General features: G+C 52.4%; 2 protein-coding genes across 6 annotated transcripts; both read left to right on the plus strand.

Annotated features, from left to right (window-relative positions):
* Positions 1 to 158: 158 nt before the first annotated feature.
* Ppm1n (protein phosphatase, Mg2+/Mn2+ dependent 1N (putative)) lies at positions 159 to 5,130 on the plus strand. Of its 2 annotated transcripts, XM_032894302.1 has the most exons (6): positions 159 to 334; positions 1,920 to 2,844; positions 3,572 to 3,689; positions 3,760 to 3,865; positions 3,945 to 4,005; positions 4,738 to 5,130. In XM_032894302.1, the coding sequence occupies exons 2-6, from the start codon at positions 1,927 to 1,929 to the stop codon at positions 4,744 to 4,746; spliced, it is 1,212 nt and encodes a 403-aa protein (XP_032750193.1). In that variant the 5' UTR covers positions 159 to 334; positions 1,920 to 1,926; the 3' UTR covers positions 4,747 to 5,130. The 2 variants fall into 2 exon arrangements, with proteins under 2 accessions (XP_032750193.1, XP_032750192.1); XM_032894301.1 differs by lacking the exons at positions 159 to 334; positions 3,572 to 3,689; positions 3,760 to 3,865; positions 3,945 to 4,005; positions 4,738 to 5,130 and adding an exon at positions 1,015 to 1,071 and having other exon boundaries at positions 1,920 to 2,988.
* Positions 5,131 to 9,146: 4,016 nt separating this feature from the next.
* Vasp (vasodilator stimulated phosphoprotein) lies at positions 9,147 to 24,945 on the plus strand. 4 transcript variants are annotated; one of them, XM_032894307.1, is made up of 13 exons: positions 9,147 to 9,834; positions 16,440 to 16,614; positions 16,698 to 16,863; positions 19,302 to 19,386; positions 20,105 to 20,142; positions 20,255 to 20,496; positions 20,643 to 20,740; positions 22,143 to 22,194; positions 22,354 to 22,387; positions 22,613 to 22,658; positions 22,759 to 22,849; positions 23,948 to 24,005; positions 24,116 to 24,945. In XM_032894307.1, the coding sequence occupies exons 1-13, from the start codon at positions 9,830 to 9,832 to the stop codon at positions 24,151 to 24,153; spliced, it is 1,128 nt and encodes a 375-aa protein (XP_032750198.1). In that variant the 5' UTR covers positions 9,147 to 9,829; the 3' UTR covers positions 24,154 to 24,945. The 4 variants fall into 4 exon arrangements, with proteins under 4 accessions (XP_032750198.1, XP_032750197.1, XP_032750196.1 ...); XM_032894306.1 differs by having other exon boundaries at positions 9,150 to 9,834; positions 22,351 to 22,387; XM_032894305.1 differs by having other exon boundaries at positions 9,157 to 9,834; positions 20,640 to 20,740.
* The last annotated feature ends 948 nt before the right edge of the window (positions 24,946 to 25,893 follow it).

A 25,893-nucleotide genomic window follows, 5' to 3' on the forward strand; every position in this document is an offset into this window, starting at 1 on the left:
AGGAAAAATACTCAAAACTTATTTTCTTTAAAGATTTATTTATTATGTACAGTGTTCTGTCTGCATATATGCCTGCGTGCCAGAAGAGGGCGCCAGATGGTTATGAGCCACCATACGGTTGCTGGGAATTGAACTCAGGACCATCACTCCAGTCCTAACACTTATTTTTACAATTATTCATTTGTGTGTGTGTAGTTATCTCGTGAGGTGTGTTTGCAGGTCACTCTCTTCCAGTCACACGTACATACCCAGGAGGCTTATTCTCACAGTCTTCAGAGTTGGAGCCTTGGGAAGTTCATTCATCCTTTCAACTGTCGTCCACTGAGCATGTATGGTAAGACTAGTACTGTCCTAGGCCCCAGAGGGATATGCTATAAACAAGTTAAACAAAACTCTTATTCTGTCCTGACTCTGCCACATCATCAACACCTCTTCTGGGCAGCACCAGGTCCCGGGGTCCCCTCTTTCTACTCAGGTCACCAGGCCTTTACTTCATTGAGTCTTCTTCTTGCTCAACCCAAAGCACGAAAAACTTCTGAGGCTCAGAGAGGAGCTTAGACATGGCTGGGGTTGAGGCAACAGCATAGAATAATGAAATAGATGGAGTTTGAGCTACAGACGTGGTCTGGAGAGACTAGGAAGGACAGGTGAGAGGCAGGGGAGGTCAGTGAAATGACCATGAGCAGGAGATAGGACAGCTTTGGGGTTCAAGCTATTGTTACTATAGTTAGGGTTGTTGTTGTTGTTTTGTTTTGAATTTTCAGACAGGCCTTATGCAGCCTAAAATGGCTTTGAACTCCTGACCCTCTTCCTTCCACCGCCCAAGTGCTGGGATTACAGGCCTTTACCACGTCTGGCTTGGAGGCCACCTTTGATCAGCAAGCATCCAGAAGTCAGAAGCAGGAAGATCGAGGAGTTCAAGGCCAGCCTCAGCTACAATAATGTGTTTGAGTCCAGCCTGGGCTACATGAAGATCTGTCTCAAACGAAAAAAGAAAACAAAAAAGGCTTCCTTTAGTCAAAGACATGAGTTCTAGAATTCAAGTCTCTGCAACATAGCTTCCTTTTTTCCGTAATTCAGTTTCCTCTTTTCTAACTTGGTCACATAAAAGCCAGGGGTGGGGATCGTGAGTTAGCTCAGCGGTTAAAAGCACTTGTTCTTACAGAGAAACCAGGTTCAATTCCCAGCACCTACAGGGCAGCTCACAACTGTTTTGCGTTTTTTGAGACTCAAGTCCCAGATCCGACACCCTTTCCTGACCAAGCACACATACAGTGCATCTACATGAAGGCAAAACACCTATACACATAAAATAAATGAATCTAAAAATAAACTACTAGAAAAAAAAGCCAGCTATGGTGGGTAGGTAGATTTCTGAGTTTGACAGCCTGGTTTACATAGAGATTTCCAAGCTAGTCCAGACTACATAGTGAGACAGTCTCAAAAACCGATAAGAACAACAACAATATTATTATTATTATTATTATTATTATTATTATTATTATTTTCTTATCCACGTGAAATAGTGTGTGTGGCCTATGATAGAGCTCAGTGGGTAAAGGCGATTGTTGCCAAACCGGATGATCTGAGTTCGAGCCCCAGGACACACAAGGTAGACTAGGAGAACTGACTCTTACAAGTTGCTCTCTGATCTCTACACGCGTTTAATGAGTATAATAAACTTCTAAATAATGCGTTATACCTGTAAGAAAGAGAGCAAATAACTTGCTTTTATGCCTAAAACTCAACAGCGCCTGACCCAGAAAGTGTGGGGAAAGAAGAAACCCATGAATACACCTCTTAGTGACCCGACTTCAGGCCAGGTCAAGGGATAGGAAAGAGATTTACTTGGTTTAAAGTCTCACAGAAAAGAGATTAGGGGAGGCGGGGATAGTGAGGGAACTTTCCTGATCCCCCAGCAGGAGGATGGCGGCCTTTGCACACCTGTTGAAGCGACTCGGATGGGCCGCTCGAGCTCAGGAGGTGACGGAGCAAGAGGTGGAGGAGGAGTGCAGCGTCCCGGGCGCTCCTTCGAGACTCCTGGTAGCGCCCCGGTGCTGGCAGAGGTTACACGGGGGTGCGGCGGCCGCATCTGGCCTGCGCTTCGGAGCAAGCGCCGTGCAGGGCTGGCGCGCGCGCATGGAGGACGCGCACTGTGCTCAGCTGGCTTTGCCTGGGCTGCCATCAGGATGGGCTTTTTTCGCGGTCCTGGATGGCCATGGAGGAGCGCGGGCCGCGCGCTTCGGAGCGCGCCACCTCCCGGGTCACGTGCTGGGGGAACTGGGTCCCGCGCCCCGAGAGCCCGATGGGGTGCGCCAGGCTCTGCGTAGCGCCTTCCTCCACGCAGACGCTCAGCTGAGCACGCTCTGGCCTCGCTGCGACCCCGGTGGCTCGACGGCTGTGGCTCTGCTCGTGTCCCCGCGATTCCTCTACCTGGCGCACTGCGGGGACTCGCGCGCGCTGCTGAGCCGCTCAGGCTCGGTGGCCTTCTGCACCGAGGACCACCGTCCCCACCGGCCTCGGGAACGCGAGCGCATCCACGACGCCGGTGGCACCGTCCGTCGCCGGCGCGTAGAGGGCTCCCTGGCCGTGTCGCGAGCCCTAGGTGACTTCGCCTACAAGCAGGCACCGGGGAGGCCTCCTGAGCTGCAGCTCGTGTCCGCTGAGCCCGAGGTGGCTGCGCTGGCACGCCAGAACGAGGATGAGTTCGTGCTCTTGGCTTCCGATGGCGTTTGGGACGCTCTGTCTGGTGCGGACCTGGCGGGGCTGGTGACGTCGCGCCTGCGTCTGGGCCTGGACCCGGAACTACTCTGTGCGCAACTGTTGGACACCTGTCTGTGCAAGGTCCTGGGGCCACTGCATTTGGGGAGGAGGGGCTTCATTGATAAGGGGAGGGGCTGAGCTAGAGCGTGTGAGTGACTTGGGCACTTCTTGGGCAGAGCAAGAAGGATGCTTTGAACCACGATGGAGACTAGAACTGGCAGATAGGTAAGTGGGAGGGATTTAAGAGAAGGGGCGTGGCCTCAAGGAACGGGATCCGTGCTAGGACTTTAGGCCAGTCCTGAGGTGTGTCTGAAACAGGAAGAGTCCTAAGTAGGAAGAATTTAAAAAGCTTTGGCTGTCTATTTAAGTTGTATTCCCTTTTAATGTATTTATGTGTGTGTGTGTGTGTGTGTGTGTGTGTGTGTGTGTGTTTACCATATCATGTATGTGTAGCTCAGAGAACATTTTAAGGTAATCAATTCTCTCCTTCCATCAATAAGAGTCCCAGGGATAGAACTCAGTTTGTTAAGTTTGGTATCAGGCAAGTGTCTTTGCCCATGAGCCATCTTTCTGGGCTGTACCTGTTTTCATTAATATAGCATGGTGGCTAGGACCAGCAAAGGGTATGATGGTTCAAGAAATGGGTCCAAACGGGAGAGAGCTTGGATTAGATGGAGACCGATTAGTCAGATTGGTGAGGGAGACTCCCAACACCAGGATTGTGGACACACCATGCTCTCAGAGGCATGGAATCCTGGGATGGAGCGTTTGCCCCTCCCACCAGAGTCTTTTCCTTCACTTTCTCCAGGGAAGTCTGGATAACATGACCTGCATGGTGGTCTGCTTCCCTGGGGCCCCCAGGCCTTGTGAGGAGGCAATCAGCAAGGAGATGGCTTTAGACGCAGTCCTGAGCCACAAAGTCGCTGGTGAGCAGGTCGAATGGCCAGTGGGAGGGGTGGTTGGCCAGTGTGGGCTCTCGGCTCACCTCCTCCTCAGAGCTCTATGCCTCTGCTCAGGAACCTCCATGCCTAAACACGGTTTTCAGGACCCTGGCCTCAGAGGACATCCCGGGCTTGCCTCCTGGAGGAGGGCTACACAGCAAGTGAGCAGGGGTGAGGTAGGATGGGGCAGGGTGGCGACAGCACCGGCTCTCCTCCTGAAGGCTTCCCTTTGCTCTCTAGGGCCACTGTCATAGCTGAAGCTTACTCTAAACTGCATCAGACCCCCGGGGAATGTCAGGAGGTAAGGCAACCGACCCTGCACCCTTGCCTGCCTACCCCACCCCTGCAGTCCCAGCGCTAGAGAGTGAGGCGCTTAGGAAAGGCAGTTGAAGGCTATTCTGGACTACATGTGACTATGTTTGGGGGGTGGGGTGAGGGAGAGAGAGAGACAGAGACAGAGACAGACAGAAAGAGACAGAGAGAGACACACAGAGAGAACAGAGAGAGGAATTAAGGGGAGGGTATTGGAGAGATGGCTCGGTGGTTAAGAGCATCTCTTGCTCTTGTAGAGAGCTCATGTTTACTTCCCAGAACCCACATGGCTGATAACTCTAGTCCCAAGGGATCTACCACCTTCATCTGGTCTCTGCACACATGTGCTGTACACATACATACATGCAAGCAAAACACCCATACACTTAAATTTTTTAATTAAATTTTAAAAAGAAAGAAAGAAAAATCAGTGGGCTGGAGAGCTGGCTCAGCGGTTAAGAGCACTGACTGCTCCTCCAGAGGTCCTGAGTTCAATTCCCAGTAACCACATGGTGTCTCACAACCATCTGTCATGGGATCTGATGCCCTCTTCTGGTGTGTCTGAAGACAGCAACAGTGTGCTCATGTACATACAACAAATATAAATAAATATAAATAGAAAATAAAAACCAAAATTGAAGAAAACAGAAGAGAGGCTTCCAGAAGGCCGAGGTGGGCTGCTAACCCACGGCTTCGCCGTCTCCCACATTTTGTGTTGCAGAAGAGGTGAGATGGGTGGAAACCATAGGCAACCACTCAAACCTTGAACTCAGAGGCCTGAGAGCGGCGGTCCTCGGGGGCATCTTCGCATCTCAGGGGAAGTCTGTGCTTCCCTATCAGGAAAGTCAGAGGAAGGAACCAGCCGTGGGGGAACCCAGACCCTTCATTTCCTCTTCTACTTCCCCCTCACCAGTCTCATGATGGGGAATTCCACCATCTCCCAACAGCAGAAAACCCAACCAAACCTGCTTCTTTTTCTCCCCCTTAATATTTAAAGCCAAGCAGATCTTGAGTGATCAGCATGTAACCTGCCTTTCCTTTTAACCTGTGCTACAAGGAGGTAGTGATAGACGTGATGATGGAATTTTATTTAATAGAAGTAATTCCAAATGCATTCCCTTTGTTGTTATTATTACTACTATTTAGTGTGTGTGCGTGTTTGTGTGTGGGGTGTGTGTGTGTTTATATGTGGGGTGTGTGTGTGTTTATATGTGGGTTGTGTGTGTGTGAAGCACATGCTATGGACTCTGGTCCTCAGGAGTGGCAGCAAGCTCCATTATCTGCTGGGCCATATTGTTGGGCCGGTTTCTTTTCTTCTTTTCTTTCTTTCCTTTTTTTCTCCCTCTGTGCTTCCTATTTATTGATTGATTGATTGACTTATTTTATGATGTATATGAATGCTTTGCCTCCATTTATCCACATGCACTGCGTGTGTGCCTGGTGCCTGCACAGGCCAGGAGAGGGCATCAGATCCCTTCCTACTGGATTCACAGAGAGTGCTGAACTTCTTCACGGACACTAGGAACCAAACCAAATCCCTCTGCAAGAGTCATAAGTTCTTTTAAATGCTGAGCCATGTCTCTCCGACACCTCTTTAATTCTCACTTTGCTCATGTGGCCCAGGAAGGTGTTGAAACGGGAACCTTCCTGCTCCACCCCTCATGTGCTGAGGTCACAGGTACCTGCCGCTTCATCCGGCCCGTAAGTGTGTCTTTCTGTAAAAGTGCTTTGTTGGCCCAGATGTTATGGCATCAGCTTGTGATTCCAACACATCTGGGATTGGGACAAAGATAATTGGGATTTGGACAGCCCCCCACTCTCACCCCAAAAAAACATCAGGGCTGGAGAGGCTCACCAGTTAAGAGTGCTTGCTGCACAATCATGAGGATCTGAGTTCAAATCCATGCAAATGCCTGCCATCCCAGCTGCAAGGGATCTGACTCCCTCCCTGGACTCTACAAGTTTGTGGGTGTGTGCATCAGCACACACTCCTGCACGCACACACTCTATTCGTCAGTTAATTAAATTAGAAATTACTCGTGCTGGGCGTGGCGATCCACGCCTTTGATGTCACAGTCAGGATGCAGAGGTGGGTAGATCTCTGAGTTCGAAGCCTCCCTGGTCCACATAAGTTCCAGCACAGCCAGGGCTACGTAGAGAGAAAACAAAACAAAAGAATGATTTGCATATTCCCTGGTCAGCAAATGTGCATTAAGCCACTGCCCTGCCTTCAGGTCCTCCTCATAGCTGTAAGCTGACCCAGTCCACTGAGATTCCAGAGGCCAGTGCAGCTGACAGCCATATTTGGGGAAACAGCAAACAAGGGGAGTAATAAATAATAAATAATGTCATAGGAAAAGTACAGGGAAGACAGTGGGCAAGGAGGTTCACTCCACATTAATTTTTTTTAAATCTTGGTTTGGGCTGATGGCTAGGCGGGCTCTGCGAAGACTGACAAACTGAGTCTGACAACCTGGAACCCGCATGGTGAGCGTCAGAGGACAATTTGTGGGAGCCCGTTCTCCCCTTCTACTCTGTGGTCCTAGGAATTGAACTCACATCCTGAGGCTCTGCAGCAAGTGTCTTCACGCACTGAGGCTCTGCCTTTGTACTACAAGTGCTGTGAGAAAAAGATGTGCTGGGCAGTGGTGCCTTTAATACCAGCACTTGGGGTTGGGGTGAGGGGCAGAGGCAGGAGGATTTCTGTGAGCAAGTTACAGGATAGCCAGGTCTACACAGAGAAACCCTGTCTTGAGAGAGAGAGAGAGAGAGAGAGAGAGAGAGAGAGAGAGAGAGAGAGAGAGAGAAACAGAGACAGAGACAGAGGGACAGAGAGACAGAGAGACAGAAGAAAAAAGATTCATGGGGCTGGATATGCATCTGAGTGGTACAGCCTTGTCTAGTGTGCAAAGAGCCTTGTGTTCTATCCTGCAAGCCCTGTGCGCATGCATATGCACACACAGCACAAACACACACATACACACACACATACCACACACACATATACATACCACACACAGACACAGACACACACAGACCACACACACCACATACACACACATACCACACAGACATACACACACACCACACATAGACACACATACACACGCACATAGACACATACACACACACACAGACACACACACACAGACACACACACACACACACACACACACACGTACACACATGATACCACACAGAAACACAAATGAGCCAGGCCTATGTTTGCTTTTTTTTTTTTTTTGGTTCTTTTTTTCGAACTGGGGACCGAACCCAGGCCTTGCGCCCGATGGGACTCCATATGTGCACAGTTATGTACACATGTGCATGGGGTACAGATGCCCTGTGTGCACAGGTATGTGGAGATTAGAGGCTGGCTTCAGGAACATCTTCCTTGATTGTTCTAGCCAGTGAGGTGCAGCAATCAGCCATGTCCTGCTGCCTCCAGTGCTGGTGATGTTAAGAGATGTGCTTTCATATGGATACTGGGGACTCCATACCCAGTCCTAATGATCATAGAACAGGCACTTCACAGTCTGAGTCTCTCTAGCCCTGTTAAATGAGACTTTTATAGGAAAGAAATTTGCTAGCTTTTGCCTTAGAGAAGGCAGTATAGAGCTTCACTCTTCCCGTTTCACAGATGGGCAAACAGAGGAAAACTTTGAGGCTAAGAGCACACGCAACGTGGCTCTCCTTTAGTTGGATAACTGTTGTTCTAGCTTGGCCTTGTTGAGAACCCAAAAGCCGATACAAATCTGTGCTTGTTCCAGTGCACTCAGATCCTGGAGGGGCTTGAGGAATTACAGCCTAGGCCAGAGGTTTTCAACCTGCAGGTCGTGACTTCTCAGGGGATCAGAGGACCCTTCCACAGGGGTCACCTAAGACCATCGGAAACTACAGATATTTACATCACGATTCATAACAGTAGCAGGGTTACAGTTATGAAGTGGCGACGAGAATAGTTTTATGGTTGGGAGGTTCACCACAACATGAGGACCTGTATTAAAGGGTCGAAGTGTTAGGAAGGTTCAGAAACCACTGTCTTCGATAGATGCACGTGTGGTTTTGTTTTGCTGTTTTTATTGTTACGCTGCCACATCTGGCCCATTTGTGGTTTTAATTTTTAAAAAAATTTACTTGTATTATTTTCAATTATATATGTGTGTGGAGGTGGTGGGCATGCGCGTATAAACATAATGCTATAATTTCAGGCAGTTGTTAGCCCTGTGAGTGTTGGGAATTGAACTTAGGTCCTCTGCAAAAGTAGCAAGTATTTTTTTTAACTGCTGACCCATTTCCATTTGTGTTCTTAAATATATAACCTCAGACAGATGACATTAAAGTCACCCTGTAACCTAGGCTGGCCTCAAACTCGAGATCCTCCTGCCTCAGCCTCCGGGTTTGCGGCAGGACAACTAGAGTACTAGATTTTTCAATGCAGAATTAAGTGTTTGGCCTGAAGGATGAGTTTTTTGCAAGGCCAACAGGGAGCCAGCATACCATCCAGGAAACGGACTGGCCAAAGGCCACGTGGATTGATTCTCCGTAAGTTTGGGGGGACCCAAACAAGACGATCATAAGCTAAACCCATTCCCTGTCTCTGTGCCTTAGTTTCTCGATCTGTAAGTCAGGAACTGATGTTTTCTCAGAGTTAACGCCTTTTACCCTGCCAGGTGGAGCTCTACGGGAGGGGCGTGTCCGCATGGTGATGTAACTCTGGGCGGGGCCTAATGGGTCCCACTGCGGAAGGCTTGGAGGGAGGTTGGGCTGACTCTGCCCCGACGTGTTTGCGTGGAAGGGGCTCCAGGGAGGGTCTTCGAGCCTCTGAGCCTGCGGGATTCTTGGGACGATCCTACTATCCTCTGTGGGCAAAACTAAGCCATAGCTGGGTACGCGTGGGAAGCAGATCGGGGTCCCACCTCCAACCTTTCACTCCTAGTCTATCCCCTACCTTCTTTACCCCCGCCCCCACCCCAGCCGCGACCCGGCGGCGGTGAGTCAGCGGCCCGCCGCGCCCCCTCGCTCACTTCCTCCACACCTTCCCCGGAGGGTGGGGGGCGGCGAGGGGTGGGGCCCGACCTGAGAAGAGAGATCTGGGGAACAGAGGATGTACGGAAGTGTTACTTAAAGGTGGAAATTAATGAGATCCTTTGCTTAACCAGAAGAACCCCCGCCCTCCATAAAAACTGAACAGAAGTCCACCGAGCGAGTTGGAATGGAGAACTGGCACCCCTAGATCTCTACTAAAGAATTCCATAGTAGAGACAGCTAGAGATCAAAGAATGGCCCCTTCCCTTCCAACAAGCTTCCCCCTCCAACTCGGGAGTGAGGCCCAGGGTGCACCCCCACGCCACAAGACTGAGAGGAAGGAGTGCAATTGCGGAAGACCTAGGTTCCGCGTTGCCTTTTAAACGTTCTCCATCCCTCGCCTGGAGGAGTCCACGGCCCCTTTAAGGCGCAGGGCATTGTGGGTGTGGGGAGTGGAATTTTGGAACGAAATGTAGCAAAGAGAGTACAGTAGTAAGAGTAACCGCGTAGGTGCTGCCGGCTGAGGGGGTGCGCCGGCGAGGTTCGGACGCTGCACCCCGCTTTCCATCGCAGGGGATCCCAGCACATCAGAGCACCGGAGGGAGGAGGCGCCTGAGGACCCGCCCCGGCCCGGTCCACGTTCTCCCCAGGAAGCTGGACTCTATGGGGCGGGACCCCGAGAGAGACTGAGCAGAACCTGGAGCCAGCCCCGCACCCCTGCACTTCCAATCAGGGGCGCCCCGGGAGCACTCCCCGTGGGCGCGCCGCCCGCCCTCCGCGCAGCCATGAGGTGAGCCCCGAACCCTCCAGCCGGGTCCCAGCCGGGACCCGGCTTCGCGCCCCGCCTTTGTCCCCCTCCCCCCAGCTCGCTCGGGGCTGGATTTAGGGGACACAGCGCTTTGAGCGTCCCAGATCTGGGTCGATGTCTCTTGGAGCGATCTCTAAATATCGACACCCCGTTTCTCCACACTACTCCCTAAAGGCTTGGGGCGGTGCCGGCTGAGGTTCTCTTGATGGCTTTCAGGTTTAGGGGCGCTCTCGGGACTCAGAATTTGAAGACTTTTGGGGGGAGCACCTCCGAGTTCGCAGATAGGTAGAACGTCGCAGGGATGAACTGGTGTAAGTGGGCTCAGAGTTACCGCCCCCAAACTCAAAACCAGGTGGGAGGCTGGCTTGAGAACCCGAGCCCTGAAACTCTGAGTCTCGGGTTGTGGTCTTCGGACCCTTGCGTCTGGGGCACTGGATGAGAGTCCCAGAGTGGAACCGCGCTCCTTAACTTTGGGGGTACTTCTTGATGTCCCAAAATTTGATGGACACGGAGGTTCTCTGGTGGAGGGGTTCTTGAGACTCTGACCCACGGGGCCCAGAGGGTCTGTGTGGGACTCTTCTCCCCTTAGGCACCCAGGTTGGGTGGGTCCTAGGGCCCCGGAGCACTCCAGGCCCAGGGCGGCTCCTGGCCCCCGGGCCAGAGGACGGTTCTGGTTTCACCCCCACCCCCTAACCTGGTGGCCTGTGAGGGAGGGGGCGCGGCAGCTGGGGGAGGGGGGCCTTTGTCTTCCTGACTCACCTGTCGAGACAGCTGGTGTGGGGGGCGGGCCCCCGAGTGAGCACTGTGGCCAGCTGCTTTTCCCCACACCACGGCCCCTCCCCTTGGGCTCAATGTCGCCGGGTGTCACCCCCTTCCCCAAGCCGTGGGATTGGAGGAGGGGGCGCTGGAAAGCGTCAAGGTCATAGCCTTCTCCCTCAGGGACCCAGGCTTACCCGCTTCTTCCAGCTCTCTTCCCAGGAATTTAATCCTGTGGGTGAGGGGGACTCAGGGATTTTTTTTTTTTTTAATGTCTTCCCTGGGACCTGCCCTGAACTCCTGGGCTCACCTGAGGGTGGGGCCTGGGCTGGTAGAGGCCTCCCCTCCTCTCAGCCCCAGCCCCCCCATAATCTCTCCCTTGGGGCCACATCTTGACAATACTATCTCCCTTCCTCCACTTTGGCTGGGACTTCCTGCCCCAAAGCCCCTGGTTAGAGGAGGAGTCTCCTGGGGACAGTTTGGGCTTAACCCCCCATGCGCACATCCTCCAGTCTTGCCCTCTGACATCTAGGTGACATTCTTCTCTAGGGCCCTGAGCTAGGACCCCTCCCTCTTTCCCTCCTTCCCAAGTCTGTCCCTTGGCATGTGGGAGTGTTAGCGTCTAGAGCTAGAAGGGGGACATCGAGACACCCTGGAGACTTCCTGCCTGGCCTTCCCTCCCCCGTGGGAGCTCTGTCCCCCTAAAGGGGGTCAGTTCCTCCACTACCCCCCTCCTTTCTTGCTGCCCCCAGCCCCGCCCCTCCCCCACCCGTTTCCGGTCCCAGGCCCGGTGGAAGGCGGATGGCGGATGTCCGAGTTAGTGCCGCCTCACTCGCTGAGACCGTAAAAGGGCAGGAGCAACGTCTAGGCCAGCCCCTTACACCCCCACCCCCAGCCCCCGTCCTTCTGCAGCCCGTCCCCCTCTGGCTGTGGCCAGGGCCAGACCTCCCTCCCCTGAGGGTAGGCACAACTTGAACTGAAGGGTAGGCACAACTTGAACTGAACGAGCCCCCACTCTCTTAGGAGAGGGTCTCCTCGTCCTTGGTCACTTGCTTGGCTGTGTCACTTCTCCAAGGACAGCTAGGATTCAGAGAGACACAGAGACAGACAGACCCATTCCTTATTCCTTGCTGGGTAAACTGAGCCCCATCCCCCAGACTTTGAAGCTTGGGTCCAGTGCCCTCAGAGGTTCTTATGCTGTGGTGGGGAAGGGGGCAGGACTGGTTTGACTGGGGACAGCCCTGTGGGGAGTGGGAAGGGAGGTGGTGGTTGAGATGGAAAATTACAAGATACAGTTCTTTTTCTCCCAGTTTGACAAATATTTGCCGAGTGTCTGCTGCATCCGGGAGCTGGGAAAAGGCAGAGAAGGGGTCAGAGGTCTGAGGGCTCTTGGGCAGAATTCTGAAAGCTTCACTCCTTTCCTCTTGCAATAACGCTAGCAGCGGTTGTTATTTTCTTTCCCTTTTAAGTGATGTAGCGGGTTCGGTCACACATCTTCTTTCCGTTTTCATCTCCACGGCAGTTAAGAGCAATGAAAGTACAAACTTGTGCCCCTGGTCTTACCCCCACTTTACAGGTAGTAAAACTGAGGCTCAGCAATGTTAAGGAAATGGCCTGTTAAAGTTTAATGGTTTGGGAGTATGATGTGGTGACTCATGCCTGTAACGCAGTACTTAGGAGGTGAATGCAGGAGGATCAAGAGCTGGAGGCCAGCTTGGGTTATTGAGTCCCAGTTTCAAAAATGTATAAAAATCAATTTAGCTGTGGTAAGGTTTGAATTTGTACCTAGGATTGTCTAAGTCTAGTAATATTACAAAAAGAAAAAACTAGAGCTGTCTGTTTTTTACTTACCATTACCATTCCTTCACCCACTCACCCAATAAGGTCATCTTCTGCTACACGGCAAGTTGGAGGCCAGTCTGGCTGCATTCTAGGCCACCCCGGACTATTCTGCTTCAGAGACTTAAGAGTTCAGGGTGTGTGTGTGTGTGTGTGTGTGTGTGTGTGTGTCACGAGTTTAATGGTGCAAGGAGATGGTGGGGTAAGGCTGGGGGTGGGTAGCAGTAGAGGGAACTGCCAGTATTTGGCCACCTCTGTCCCCAGAGACTCCCTCTCTCTTAGTTCCCTCCAGCTGCCCAGGTGGAGTTTATCAGCTGCAGGGTTGTGGGTTCGGGACTCAGTGTGTTGGGAACTCCCCGGCTGGGAAACCGAGGCACTGTACATGAAGCTACACAGAAGGAGGGTGGGTCTAGAACTGGCTGCCCAGGGAGAGAAGAGACTCGCCTTCCACTGTGAAGGTTCTGGGGATTGAACTCAGGTCATCAGGGTTAGCAGTAAGCACCTTTACCCACGGAGCCATCTTGCCAGCCCTCCACTGCCCCCTTGGATTCCAGATCCTCCTACGTCCATCTCCCAAAAGCTGGGGTCACAGATATATACCCTGTGAGGATTTTCCTGCTGCTTCTTGTTGGGATAGGGTCTCATCATGTGACCCAGGCTGGCCTCAAGCCCACAAAGACCGTCCTGCCTTCGCCTCCCAAGCACAGGGCTCTAGCTAGATCTGCTACCTTACATCTCCTCTGCCAAAACACCAGGTCCTTGAGGAGCCCTTTGGCTCCTCAGTGCATCTCAAGAGCCCAGAGTGGTGCCCAGCACCAGGGAGTACTTAGCAGTTGTGAACAGCAGACTCGACAGTAGCTGCTGACATTTTGAAGGTTGACGACTCTGTTCCAAGGATGGGGCTCCAATTTCCAGATGCACCACTCAGCAATCAGATGGGCTAGACTGATGCTGCCTTAGCCCTCTGACAGGTGACGGAATGCAGGCACAGAGAGGTGAAGACACTGGGCAAAGATCGCACAGCGAGCAAGTGGGCGAGCAGAGGAGCTCTGTTTTGAACTCATGTTCATTGAAAGATAAGAAAAGTCTGGCTTATTTATAAAAAGGCAAGGCATGAAGGAAGGAGTGTAGACCGTTGGGGGTGCCGCTTTAAAAGGTAGGGCGCCTAAATATACCCGCTCGTAGGCAAGTGATATGAGCAGCTTCTCAGGTGACAAGGGCCTAGGGGAAAACACACTTTGCAAGTCTTCATGCTTTTGACCTAAATTCACTGTTTCTTAACCTTTTCTTTTTTAAGGATTTGGAAAAAATAGTTTATTTTGACTTTGGGTGGTTGGAGGTCAGAGGACAACTCCTGGGAGACTGTTCTCTGCCTCCCCCAGGATCGAACCGGGGTCATGAGGCTTGGAGGCAAGCTCCTTCAGCTGCTGAGCCATCTCACCAGCCCTGGTTTGGTGTTTCATTCCTTGGAGACCGGGTCTCACTGTGTTACACAGCCAGCCTGGCCTCAAACGTGAGATCGTCTTGCGTCAGCCTCCTGAGTGCTAGGATGACTGGGCTCAGGCCCCATCCAGCTCAGGCTGGTTCTGGTTTTTGTTTTTATCCTAGGCTTGAGTTACAAGGGTGTCTCAGAACAAAAGACCGTCAAGCAGAAAGGACTGTGTGGATGAAGTGGTTGGGAGGAGTTCTGGGAAGGGGAGACATCTAGGTAGAGCCGGTGGGGGTGGGGTGGGGGTGAGGGGTGTGCAAACGGAAAGGGGACGTTGGAACAGAATGTAAAGGTTGGAACAGACTGAGCAAAGGCAAGAGGGAAGGAGAGACCAGAGCACAGGGCACCTCAGTCAGAATCCTTGGATGGGGAACAGAGAGGGCTTCGCAGGGGTGGCAGTGTCAGTGGGTGTGGGGAGTGGGTAAAGCGGGGAGTGGCAGGAGGCAGGAACATGGGGACGGATGGGGACTGAGATTGGGTCTTAAGAAGGTCCTTCTATAAGGTCATCTTTAAGGCTTAGTTGAGGACAGGGCCCAGTCCAGGGTCACCCAGCCAGCAGTGTTCCCTCAGTACCAGAGCCATGACAGGGCAGGACCACCTGGGAGGCCAAAGTGCACCTGGGTGGGGCAGTGATGCAGTCTGCCCTGGGCATCTGGCCAGAGTCTGCCTTGGGTGTGGGTGGCAGGTGTGGGTGAGGCTTTAGCCCTGCCCAGCCCTGCCTAGGGTGCCTACCTGAGCCAGAAACAGTCCCTTGAAGCTATGCTTGTTTCAAATGGCACCTGATGTTTGGGTAGGGCCCGCAGCTCTGTCTGTGGTTAACAGTGGGACCTGGGAGCCTCTCTCAGCTACTTTGTGGCACTGTGACTGCACGGGGAGCACTCCACCTCTCTGGGCCCTCTCCCCTGCGTCCAGGGGGAACAGCATTCATCCCGAAGAGACACAGTGGGACAGTGGGAGTGACCTGGGTAGGCTCGAGGCATGGGCCCAGCTAAAGATCAGGAAACAGAGCAACGTACATGCGAAGGTGTGGGGTGCTCAGTTCGGGGCCTAGCCTGCCAGGGGCTTTCCCTGCTGAACTCTTATGGCATGGCGTCACGCCCCAATCCCCAGCCCCCGCCCCCGCCATTGTGGGGTGAAGTTTCTCCCCCCTGGAAACCACAAACTTCTTCTTTTGAGGAAAAAGCCTGGTGGGGGTGGGGTGAACTCCCCCCAACTTCCCCTGTCTGGTGGGGGTGGGTGGGGCCTGAGCTCCCCCCAACTTCCCCTGTCTGTATGTGACCTTGACCAAGTTACTTCCTGTCTGCAAGCCCTACGGCCTGTCCTGGAAGAAAACTGAGTCTTCTAGGAGGGCAGGTGTGTTTGTGGGGGTCTTGTGTGATGGAGATGTCAGGGTACTGACAGTACTGAGCCCTCAGTGGTGACAGTGATCAAGCACTCAGTACCCCAGTGTATACTAGGTACCGTGCTAGTACTTTAAGTAACCAGGTCCATTTCTACTCCCAGCCTTTGAGAGGTAGGGACCATCATGTCTTCCCAGACGTGAGCTCTCTGGTCATGTGGAAGAAGGGTTCGCTGGGGATTTGAACCCAGGTCTGTGGTGTGTGGGTCTCTATTTGAGCTGTTGTTTTCCTGCATCAGCCTCCTCCTCTCTGCCTGCACCCCCGGGCTGGACCAGCTGCTCCCTGGGGGACTCCCCAGCCTGAATTCTTGACTCTTGAGGTTCTCTGTACCAGGACAGGTCTGGAGGGTGGTGGCAGAGCAGTCTGTCTGGGCCACCACTGTGTCTCCATCCCCAGCCACAGGGTGTGACAGTGCAGCCAGGAATGTGTGCCAAATGGCCGTTGGGGCCCTGGGGAACCAGCTGGACCAGGTGGCCAGTAAAAGCCGCCTCAGGGGAAACATCCCCAGGGTCCTGGGATTTGTCCTCACACTTCCTGCCCTTCTTATCTGACCTGAGCTGGGGGCAGAGGTGGGAGTGGAGAGGTGGGAGAGATGGGGAAACTGAGGCCAGGCAGAGGCTGTTCTCAGCTGACTCCCTGCTGTCTGCTAGTCCTGGCGACTCTGCCTTTTCCACTTTGACTAAGGCTGTAGAGGCTGAGCCCAGGACCTGAGCAAGCTGCCTAGCCCCCAGCTCAAGTCTTATGGACCCTACTTTATCTCTTTCTGCCTCTTCCTGTGTGGGGCCTATCTCTTCCCTACAGTGCACTCAGCTGTCAATTTATCTTCTTTTATAGTACTGTGTACTCAACTAGGGGCCGGAGTGAGCATGCTGGGGGCAATCCTCCCTGGGGGATTCTAGGCAGGGGCTCTACCACTGAGCCACGCCCCCAGCCCCTCCCTGGGGGAGTCTAGGCAGGGGCTCTAACCACTGAGCAACACCCCCCCCCAGGCATGCATGTACAACCACATCCCCGCACATTCATGTACAGGCTGCAGTTTGTTTTCTGCGTGTACTGTATGGATCTAAGAAGAATGTGACTGGTCCCTCTGCTTTCTCCCCTAGCAACGAGACGGTCATTTGTTCCAGCCGGGCTACTGTGATGCTTTACGATGACAGCAACAAACGATGGCTTCCTGCTGGCACCGGTCCCCAGGCCTTCAGCCGCGTCCAGATCTACCACAACCCCACCACTAACTCCTTCCGAGTTGTTGGCCGCAAGCTGCAGCCTGACCAGCAGGTGCAGGCTCCCTCTGTCCCTCTGTCCCTCCGCCTCCCTGCCTCCCTGCCACTGAGCCCCCGCCGACCTGTGTGCTCTTGTAGGTGGTTATCAACTGTGCCATCATTCGAGGTGTCAAGTACAATCAGGCCACTCCCATATTCCACCAGTGGCGTGATGCCCGCCAGGTCTGGGGCCTCAACTTCGGCAGCAAGGAGGACGCTGCGCAGTTTGCGATCGGCATGGCCAATGCCCTGGAGGCCTTGGAAGGTTAGATGGGCAGGTGGGATGGAGCTGGGGCTCCCATTATGATAAAGGGACTGGAACAGGGATTGTAACAAGTCCCAGGCGGGCCTGGAGGACGAAGCAAGACTCTGTTACAAATAAGATCGGGACTGGGGACGTAGGTCTGTAGGTAGAGAGCTCAGCCAGCCTGTGTGTGGCTCTGCATTCAGTCCCCAGCACTGCATGGACTCGGTGCCTGTTGTCCCAGCGCTCAGCAGGTAGAGGAGGGAGGATAATGAGATTAAGGCCATCTCAGCTACACAGGAAGTGTGAGACAGCCTGAGCTACATAAAGCTCTATCTCAAAAGTGTGTGTGTGCATGTGTGTATATGCGTGCGTGCGTGCGTGCGTGTGTGTTGGAGGACAGGAGAGATGGTTCAGTGCTTAAGAGCATTTACTGCTCTTCCAGAGGACCTGGGTTTGACTCCCAGCACCCCCAGGTGGCTCAGAGTGCCAAGGGATCTGACATCTGGCCTTTGTGGGCACTTGGCACATATGTGGTTCACAGGAATTCATGTATAGGCAAAACACCCATACATATAAAATGAAAAACAAAACAAAACACATAGTAGTAGTTCATGCTTTTAGTCCCAGCACTCAGGAGGCAGAGGCAGGTGGATCTCTTGATCTGGTCTACACAGTGAGTTTCAGGACAGCCAGGGCTACACAGAGAAACCCTGTCTCAAACAACCAAACGGACTGGGGTTTGGGGTGAGCAGGAGAGCCCCCTCAGCAGCGCTCTGCAGGCTGAAGCTGCTACCCTGCCCTTCAGGGCCTGAGTCTACCCACCTAGAAATCAGCTGACCCATGGAGGAAGACCAGTGGGAGCTGTCAGCGCTTGGTGAGGACCCCACTCAGAGGTGATAGCAGGTTTCCCTTGACCACTTGCCGCACCAAGACATCTGTCTGTCCAGCCGCCATTGTGTTGCCTGTGTTGGTCATGGTGCATACGTGTAATGTGAGCCTTTGAGAAGGCGAGGCGTGAGAGGATGGAGAGTTCTGGGCCATTCTGGGCCCCACAGCCATGTCTGCTGTAAAGCAAGATTCTTAGGTGGCTTAGGACAGCTTCTCAGTGCTGCAGGGCTGCCTGCTGTGTGTCAGCCTGGTGCCATCGCAGTCCAGAATAAAGTCTACGTCATCTTTAAATTTCCCTTCCCTCCCTCCCTCCCTCCTTCCTTCCTTCCTCTTTCCTTTTATTCCTTTCTCTTTCTTCCTCCCATTCTTTCTTTTTCCTTTCTCTCTCTGTCTCTCTCTCTGTCTCTCTCTGTCTCTCTCCCTCCATCTGTCTGTCTGTCTCTGTCTGTGTCTCTCTCTCTCTCTCTCTCTCTCTCTCTCTCTCTCTCTCTCTCTCTCTCTCTCTCTCTCGTCAGGATTTCTCTGGGTAGCCCTGCCTGTCCTGAAACTTACTGTAGACTGGGCTGGCCTCAGATTCAGAGAGAGATCCGCCTGCCTCTGCCTTCTGAGTGCTGGGATCAAGGGCGTGCGCCCTGTGCCCAGATACATGGTATTTCTGTTTCTGGAAACATTCAGCCCATGTGGTGATCTGGGTCAAGTGCAGGCTGGAGTGCAGGGAGCAAGACTTCCTTTATTTATTTATTTTTATTCTTTCAAGTTCCCTAATGATGCCAAGATCCTGTCTTTTTTTTTTTTTTTTTGATGCTGGTGATTTAATGGGGGTGGCTTCGGACAGGTTCTCCAGGTGCTTTACCACTGAGCCACGTCCCCAGCCCCCTCGGACAGCACTTTCAAAGCCGTGCCCTAGGTGACTACTCTTTCTTTCTTTCTTTCTTTCTTTCTTTCTTTCTTTCCTTCCTTCTTTCTTTCTTTCTTTTTCTTTTTCCTTTCTTTCTTTCTTTCTTTCTTTCTTTTTTTCTTTCTTTCGTGTGTGTGTGTGTGTGTAAATGTGCTTTTTTTTTTTTTCAATTTTTTTTTTTTTTTTTTTTTGGTTCTTTTTTTTGGAGCTGGGGACCGAACCCAGGGCCTTGCGCTTCCTAGGCAAGCGCTCTACCACTGAGCTAAATCCCCAACCCTTTTTTCAAATTTTTTATTAGATAGACTGCTCTGCTTTCTGTAGACGGAAAACACCCAACGGCTGAGGTGTTGGCTTCACTGCCTTATTAGTATTGGTGGAAGAGCTTACCCACTCTGTCTGTGGAGAAGCCATCGGGAGTGCAGGCCTGTGGTTAGTCCCTACGAGCTGGAAATGTGTTTGATTGTTCCTGCAGATTTCTAACCTGCTTAGCAACTACTAGATCTCGGTGTCCTGTGGGTGTCCCACCTCGCTGGGGCTCAGGCCCAGGGAGGCCACTCCTTTCGAGGGCTGTGAGGGCCTCTGGTTCACTGGGATGGCATCCGGCTGAGGCGAGGGAACAGGGAAGATCGAGCTCCTGTTGTCTTACTGTGGTTTTCCCTTCACCTTCCAGGAGGTGGGCCTCCCCCTGCCCCAGCACCCCCTGCCTGGTCTACCCAGAATGGCCCCTCCCCAGAGGAGCTGGAACTACAGAAAAGGTGGGGACCCTCCCTCCTCCTGGGCACCCCATACCTCCCAGAGTTCAGAACCTGCCAGTTTTCACTTTCTAGAAAGGTGAGAGGGCCATGAGTCTAGAGGTAAACAGCATTCAGACACCAGTGGCCAAGCTCCCGGAGATGAAGAAACGTCCTGCAAAACTAGGTGTGGTGGCGCTCAGCCTGTCATCTCGGGACATGGGAGCCTGAGGCAGGAGGGTTGCCAAGAGTTGAGGCCAGCCTGGGCTATGTAGTGAATTTCAGTGGCCTTAGAAATCAGTAGGGAGCTGACATGATGCTGCACGCCTTTCCCGCCATTCAGAAGGTAGAGGCAGGTGGGTCTGCAAGTTTGAACCCAGCCTGGTCTGCAAAGTTCCAGGCTACCCTAGGCTACACAGTGAGACCTTGTCTAAATAGGGAAGAAAAGAAAAAGAAAATCTAACCCCCCACCCCAAAAAACCCCCAAAGAATCTGATGAGGGAATGAACCATTCTGGCACAATCCCCCACTCCTCACTCCACCCTAGGGTTCCACAGCTCTCTGAACCCATGGCCACTTTGGAATCATCCGTTTGCATAGTTGAAAAGAGTGCGCCCAGGCCCCTGAGAGGAACCAGAGGCTTCTGGTCCTGTGGTGTCGTGGTTGTCCCCTCCTGTGGTCCCCTTCCCCTTCCCCCCCTGCTTGGTTTGGGGACTGAAGCGGCTTCTTTTCCTCTGTACAGGCAGCCCGAACATTTGGAGCGCCGGGTCTCCAATGCAGGTGATGGCTCAGTGACTGGGTCACGCGGACCTCCCTGGAGGAGAGGGTTGGGCAGGCAGGACATAATATCCTGCTTCTCTCTCAGCAATACCCTTCTTTGTGTTTACTGCAGGAGGCCCACCTGCTCCCCCAGCTGGGGGCCCACCTCCACCTCCAGGACCTCCCCCTCCTCCGGGTCCCCCCCCACCCCCAGGTCTGCCCCCCTCAGGGGTATCTGGGGCAGGTCATGGAACAGGTGTAGCCCCACCCCCTGCACCCCCACTCCCTACAGCACAGGGCCCCAGTAGTGGGGGTTCCGGGGCCCCAGGCCTGGCCGCTGCCATTGCTGGAGCCAAACTCAGGAAAGTGAGCAAGGTAGGAAAGTGGATGGGAGTGGCTGGGATGAAGCCCTGAGGGAACAATGGGAGGTGGTCAGAGTCCCCCAAAGGTGTCACAAGAGGGCTGGGAGGTCACCTGGCCTACCTGTGAAGCCTTCTCCCCCTTTTTCATTCCTTCAGCAGGAGGAGGCCTCTGGGGGGCCCCTGGCCCCCAAAGCTGAGAATAGTCGAGGCACTGGTGGGGGGCTTATGGAAGAGATGAACGCCATGCTGGCCCGGAGGTGAGCCTGAGTCCCTTAGAAGTCATCCGCCCACATGCTGCAGTTTCAGGGTTAGGCTGCTGGAGTGCTGATTGGGCCCCTCCCCTTCCTGCCTTTTCATGTCTAGCCCAGGCTGACTTCCACCTGCACCCAGCTTCTCTGTGTCTTTGGCGGTGCTGTCTGATGACAGCCATGCCCAGGACACCATGCTGGAGACTCATCCCCAGGTGGCTCACAGGCTGGAAAGTGCTCTCACACTCCCTGCTTGAGCCATGGGAGATTCCGCTTGAACGTTCTGGAAGCTTAGGTTCTTTTTTTTTTTTTTTTTGGTTTTTTTTTTTTTTTTTCCGGAGCTGGGGACCGAACCCAGGGCCTTGCGCTTCCTAGGCAAGCGCCTACCACTGAGCTAAATCCCCAACCCCTGGAAGCTTAGGTTCTTAGACTCTCAGCTTGCTGACCTAGAAGCCTCCTCACCCTTATAGTTCTTATGATTTTCAGTCTTGGAATTATGGGGGACCCCTCCAGATCCTAGAGGCGCAATCTCTAGGCTGGATTTTTCCTTAAATTTTCAGGTTTTTGTTGTTGTTGTTGTTGTTGTTGTTGTTGTTGTTGTATATACAAGTGTGCCCATGGCTCCCTGGAAGAGTTGTTTGTCTCCTTCCACTGTGTGGGTTCTGGGAATTGGAGTCAAGATGTCAGGTTTAACAGCAAGCACCTGGGGGCTGGAGAGATGGCTCAGCGGTTAAGAGCGCTGACTTCTCTTCCAGAGGTCCTGAGTTCAAATCCCAGCAACCACATGGTGGTTCACAACCATCTGTAATGGAATCTGATGTCCTCTTCTGGTGTGTCTTAAGACAGCTACGTTGTACTTATATACAATAAATAAATCTTAAAAATAAAAAATAAAAACAGCAAGCACCTTCCTTACTGAACCATCTCAGCCCTAAACTGAGTGGTGCTGCTGAACATCAGCCCTGGCTAGGCTGGAACTTAGAATGACTCTCCTGCCTCTGCCTATCCCATACTGGGATTGCAGGCTTGTACCATGCTTTCCCAAGAGGGTTTTTGTTTTGTTTTGTTTTGATTTTGAGACAGTCTCTCATTATGTAGACCAGGGGGGCTTTGAACTCACAGAGATCTGCCGGCATCTCGTTTTTAAAAGTATTATTATGTTTATTTATTCATTGCGTTTGTCCATGTGGAGGTTAGAGGATAATCTGCAAGACTCAGTTCTCTACTTCACCTTCACATGGGTCCTTGGGGTTCGATCAGGGGATTCAGCTTGGCGGCGGGAACTTCTAGCTGCTGAGCCATCTCGCAGGCCCCTTTAACTTTTCAAACAATACTGGAATTTAGCAGTGGGAAGGGGTCCTATTGAGTGCGGGGCGTGAACTGTAGCTTGCCCTTGCTTGCCCTTCTGCAGAAGGAAAGCCACACAGGTTGGGGAGAAGCCCCCCAAAGACGAGTCAGCCAGTGTAAGTACGGGTTCTTCCTGCTCTATATTCCTTATGATGTACGCTGGTACCCTAGGGCAGGGAGGAGGTGATGTGACAGGGTTGAGTTGGCTTTGGACCTGGAAGAAGAACATGGGCATAAAAGGGTCCGTTTATGATACTTCTATTTACCGCCAGCAGGAGGAGTCAGAGGCCCGAATCCCTGCCCAAAGTGGTGAGTGACAGACAGCCCTGTCTATACATAGAAACTACAAATCCCATGATGCATTGTTCTTGGCTTTGAAAGCACTACAGGGGGAAATCTGTGAAAACAGTACTCAGTTTTATAGTTTTCTAAAATTCTTTGACCTAGTGGGTTGAGTGCTAAGTGGTGGTGGTATGGTACTGTGGTGGCAATGCTTGTCTCTGATCTTTATTTGTTGCCCCACCACCCTCCCAGAACCTGTGCGAAGACCCTGGGAAAAGAACAGCACAACCTTGCCAAGGTAGGTCATGGCTGTTGGGGAGGAACATAATATAGCCCCTGGGATAGGAAAAGAGGGAGGCAACCTACCATCCTACCTCACTCCTGTCCAACTCTTCCAGGATGAAGTCATCCTCTTCTGTGACTACCTCCGAGGCCCACCCCTCTGTGCCCAGCTCCAGTGATGACTCCGACTTGGAGAGGGTGAAGCAGGTAGCTTGGGGAAAGATGTCAGGAGAGACAGCCCTGACTCCAGAATGGTTGTAGGAAAGGCTCAGAAACCTCTTCTAGCCCGAGAAAAGGAGTTGGTGGGTGGGGTCCAAGGGTGACAGACACCCACACTTTTCCAGTAGCTCTAACAGGCCTTACCACTCTACCACTCATTCCTGCTGAGTGCCCAGAATCGGCAGTGGTTCGGTGGCTCCAGCCATCCACTCCTGTTGGAGTTGGCAGGAGACTATGTGCATTTGGCAAGCTTGGTACTGGATGTTCTCCAGTACTGTTCGCTGGCCCCAAAGATCTAGAACTCTCCTATAGAACATTCCCATCATTTTGTGACCTTGGCAGCTGTGTCAAAGGATGAAGGTAGGAATGGTTGTTGAATCAGCTTTCTCTGTCTTCAGTCAAGAAGAAAGGGAGGAGAACCTGGCTAAGCAGAAGACTGCCTAGGATCCCCCACTGGGGGCTGGGGGCTCAGTGGTAGAGCCCCTGATTAGTATGTGCAAGGGCCTAGGTTCTCTCTGCATTATTGCAAGAAAATGAACAGACTTGCTGGAAAATGGAAGTGAGGGGCTGTGGGCGTGGCTCAGTGGTAGAGCCCCTGCCTAGAATCCCCCAATGAGGGGCTGGGGGCGTGGCTCAGCAGTAGTGTGCTTAGGTAGCATTTAAGATCACTGTCCCTGAGATAGAGTAGACTTCGGTGGCTAAGCAGGTAAAGGTGCACGCCGCCACTCTTTTTTTTTTTTTTTTTTTTTTTTTTTTTTTTTGTTGTTTTTTTCGGCACTGGGGACCGAACCCAGAGCCTTGCACTTCCTAGGCAAGCGTTCTACCACTGAGCTAAATCCCCAACCCCGCACGCCGCCACTCTTAACCAACTGAGTTCTGTCCACAAAAGCCACATGATAGAAGTAAACTCTTTCAAGGTCTTCTCTGCCCTCCACCCCCAAGTGTATGTGCATACCTCACGCGTGAATGCACACACCTGCACAAGCACACAAATAAGTGTAGATGTTTAAGAACCTCAGACAAGTGGGAATGAGAGAGGGTCATTATTTCTGAGTCCGGGACCCCCTCTTGATTGGCTCTTTGCAGGAGCTTGTGGAAGAGGTGCGGAAGGAGCTACAGAAAATGAAAGAGGAAATAATCGAAGGTGAGGGAAGCACTTCTGTTCTAATGCAGGCCCTTGTATCCATGAAAGCGCCTTCCTTGGAAGAGAAGGCAACCGAGACTGGCCTGACTTCTGCCTCTTATTCCTTTCAGTCTTTGTCCAGGAGCTGAGGAAGCGGGGTTCTCCTTGACTACAGGGACCCAGAAGACCCATTTCTTCTTTTTGTACTTCCTGCCTGGCACCTGCTTTCCCTGCCTCAACTTGACCAAGAGTTACACAAGAATGCGTTCTCCCCTACCAGCTCCCACTTGGAAGATTCCACAAGGGTGTGGCTTCCTGGTGCCGTGGTCACACCCACGCTGGCTGCTGATTGGATAAGGAGGTCCCACCCCTTTGTTCCCTTTGGTCCTTCCCTTTCACCATCCCCTTGGAGCTGGTTCCTCTGCTGGGGATGTATGAGTAACCCCACAGTAAGGGAAGGAAGGAGGGGATCTCACCTTCTCTTGTTCTGGATTCACTTTAACGCTTTAATGCCTTGGAATTTTTTTTTAAGAAAAGTATATATATATATTTGGGTTTTGTGGGGGGAAGGGAAATTTTTTGTTCTCTTTGGTTTTGATAAAATGGGGTGTGGGAGTTTTTAAATGCTATACCCCAAGCTTTGTCCCATCAGAGGCAGCTATGTAAGAGGAGGGGTATCCCACCAAGTAGGGGGCATTTCCCCCACCCCTGGGATACCTCCCCATTTGCCTTGGCTCCTCTCTCTTTTCTATAAGGAATTAAGATTCTTTAACTTTTTTGGAACCTCAGTTTTGTGGTTTTTTTATTTGGGTTAGGATTTCAGGGTCCAGACCATTTTTGCCCTCCAGGAAGACGAAGTGAGGGGGAGGAGAAGAGGAAAAATAGGTCCTCCGACTTCTACACCATAGCTTCTTGGACACGGGCCCTCGCTGAATAAATCTGCAGTTTTTATAAATGCAAAGGTCTCTGGAGTACTTTAAATGCTATGCCCCATCGAAGGCAGCTATGGAAGAGGGGAGTGTCCCACCAGGAGATGGGGTTGTTGCCAGCTGTGGGGACCCTTTCAAGGATTCTACTGCCTTCTGCTTCTCACTCTTGGTTCTGGCCTGCATCCTGCCCCGCCCCTTCCCTCTGTCGTCCTCACCCAACCTCCTTCCTCCATCCTGCAGTGTCTGGGGATTGTATAATTAAGTCTTAAGGGTTTAACTGTGGGTTGACTACTTTACCTGGGAAGAGTCTCAGAAGATGATTGCCCCCTTTGCCACTAGAAATCCCCTCCCCTAGTTCTTTCCTAACTGGAATGAATGACACGTCTGCTCACTCAGCAAATGATGGTTTGAGACACACTCTTTAACCTGGGGCTGCTTTAATTATAAAACATGTAAAACTCATAAACCACTCCTTGGTGGCCCAGTGGGTTAGCAAAGGAGTGGGTAGGGAATTAATTGGTCTTCTGGAATGTCCCATTTGGACAGAAGGTGAGGCTGCTGTTTGCCTTATTTTAAGTGGCTTTTTACCCAGAAGACCAAAGGCAGGGAGGGAGGATGGAACGTTCCTGAGAAAGTTGTGGAACTGGGCCCACGTGTTAAGGGTGCAGGTGGTCTTTACAAAAGGCTAGTAGAGGGGCCAGAGTGACTTAGCCGGGCAGGGCAGGGCAGGGCAGGGCAGGGCAGGGCAGGGCAGGGCAGACCCTGTTTCTTTCCCTAAAAAGTGAGGTACATGGAAGAAGATGGGGCTCCAGACCCTAAGGCAGGGATTGTCTCAGTGTGCCGGGCCAGTGTCCTACCCGAAGGGTTGTTAGGTGACTCCAACATACTGCCCTCCTTTCTCCCTGCACTGGTGGTTTTGAGTTGTGGGGCTGGAAGGGTCCTTGGCATGTCCCACCAATGGGTTAGAGACCCCATAGGAA

This window comes from Rattus rattus, chromosome 2 (genome assembly GCF_011064425.1).
Source record: "Rattus rattus isolate New Zealand chromosome 2, Rrattus_CSIRO_v1, whole genome shotgun sequence".
Classification (NCBI taxonomy): domain Eukaryota; kingdom Metazoa; phylum Chordata; class Mammalia; order Rodentia; family Muridae; genus Rattus; species Rattus rattus.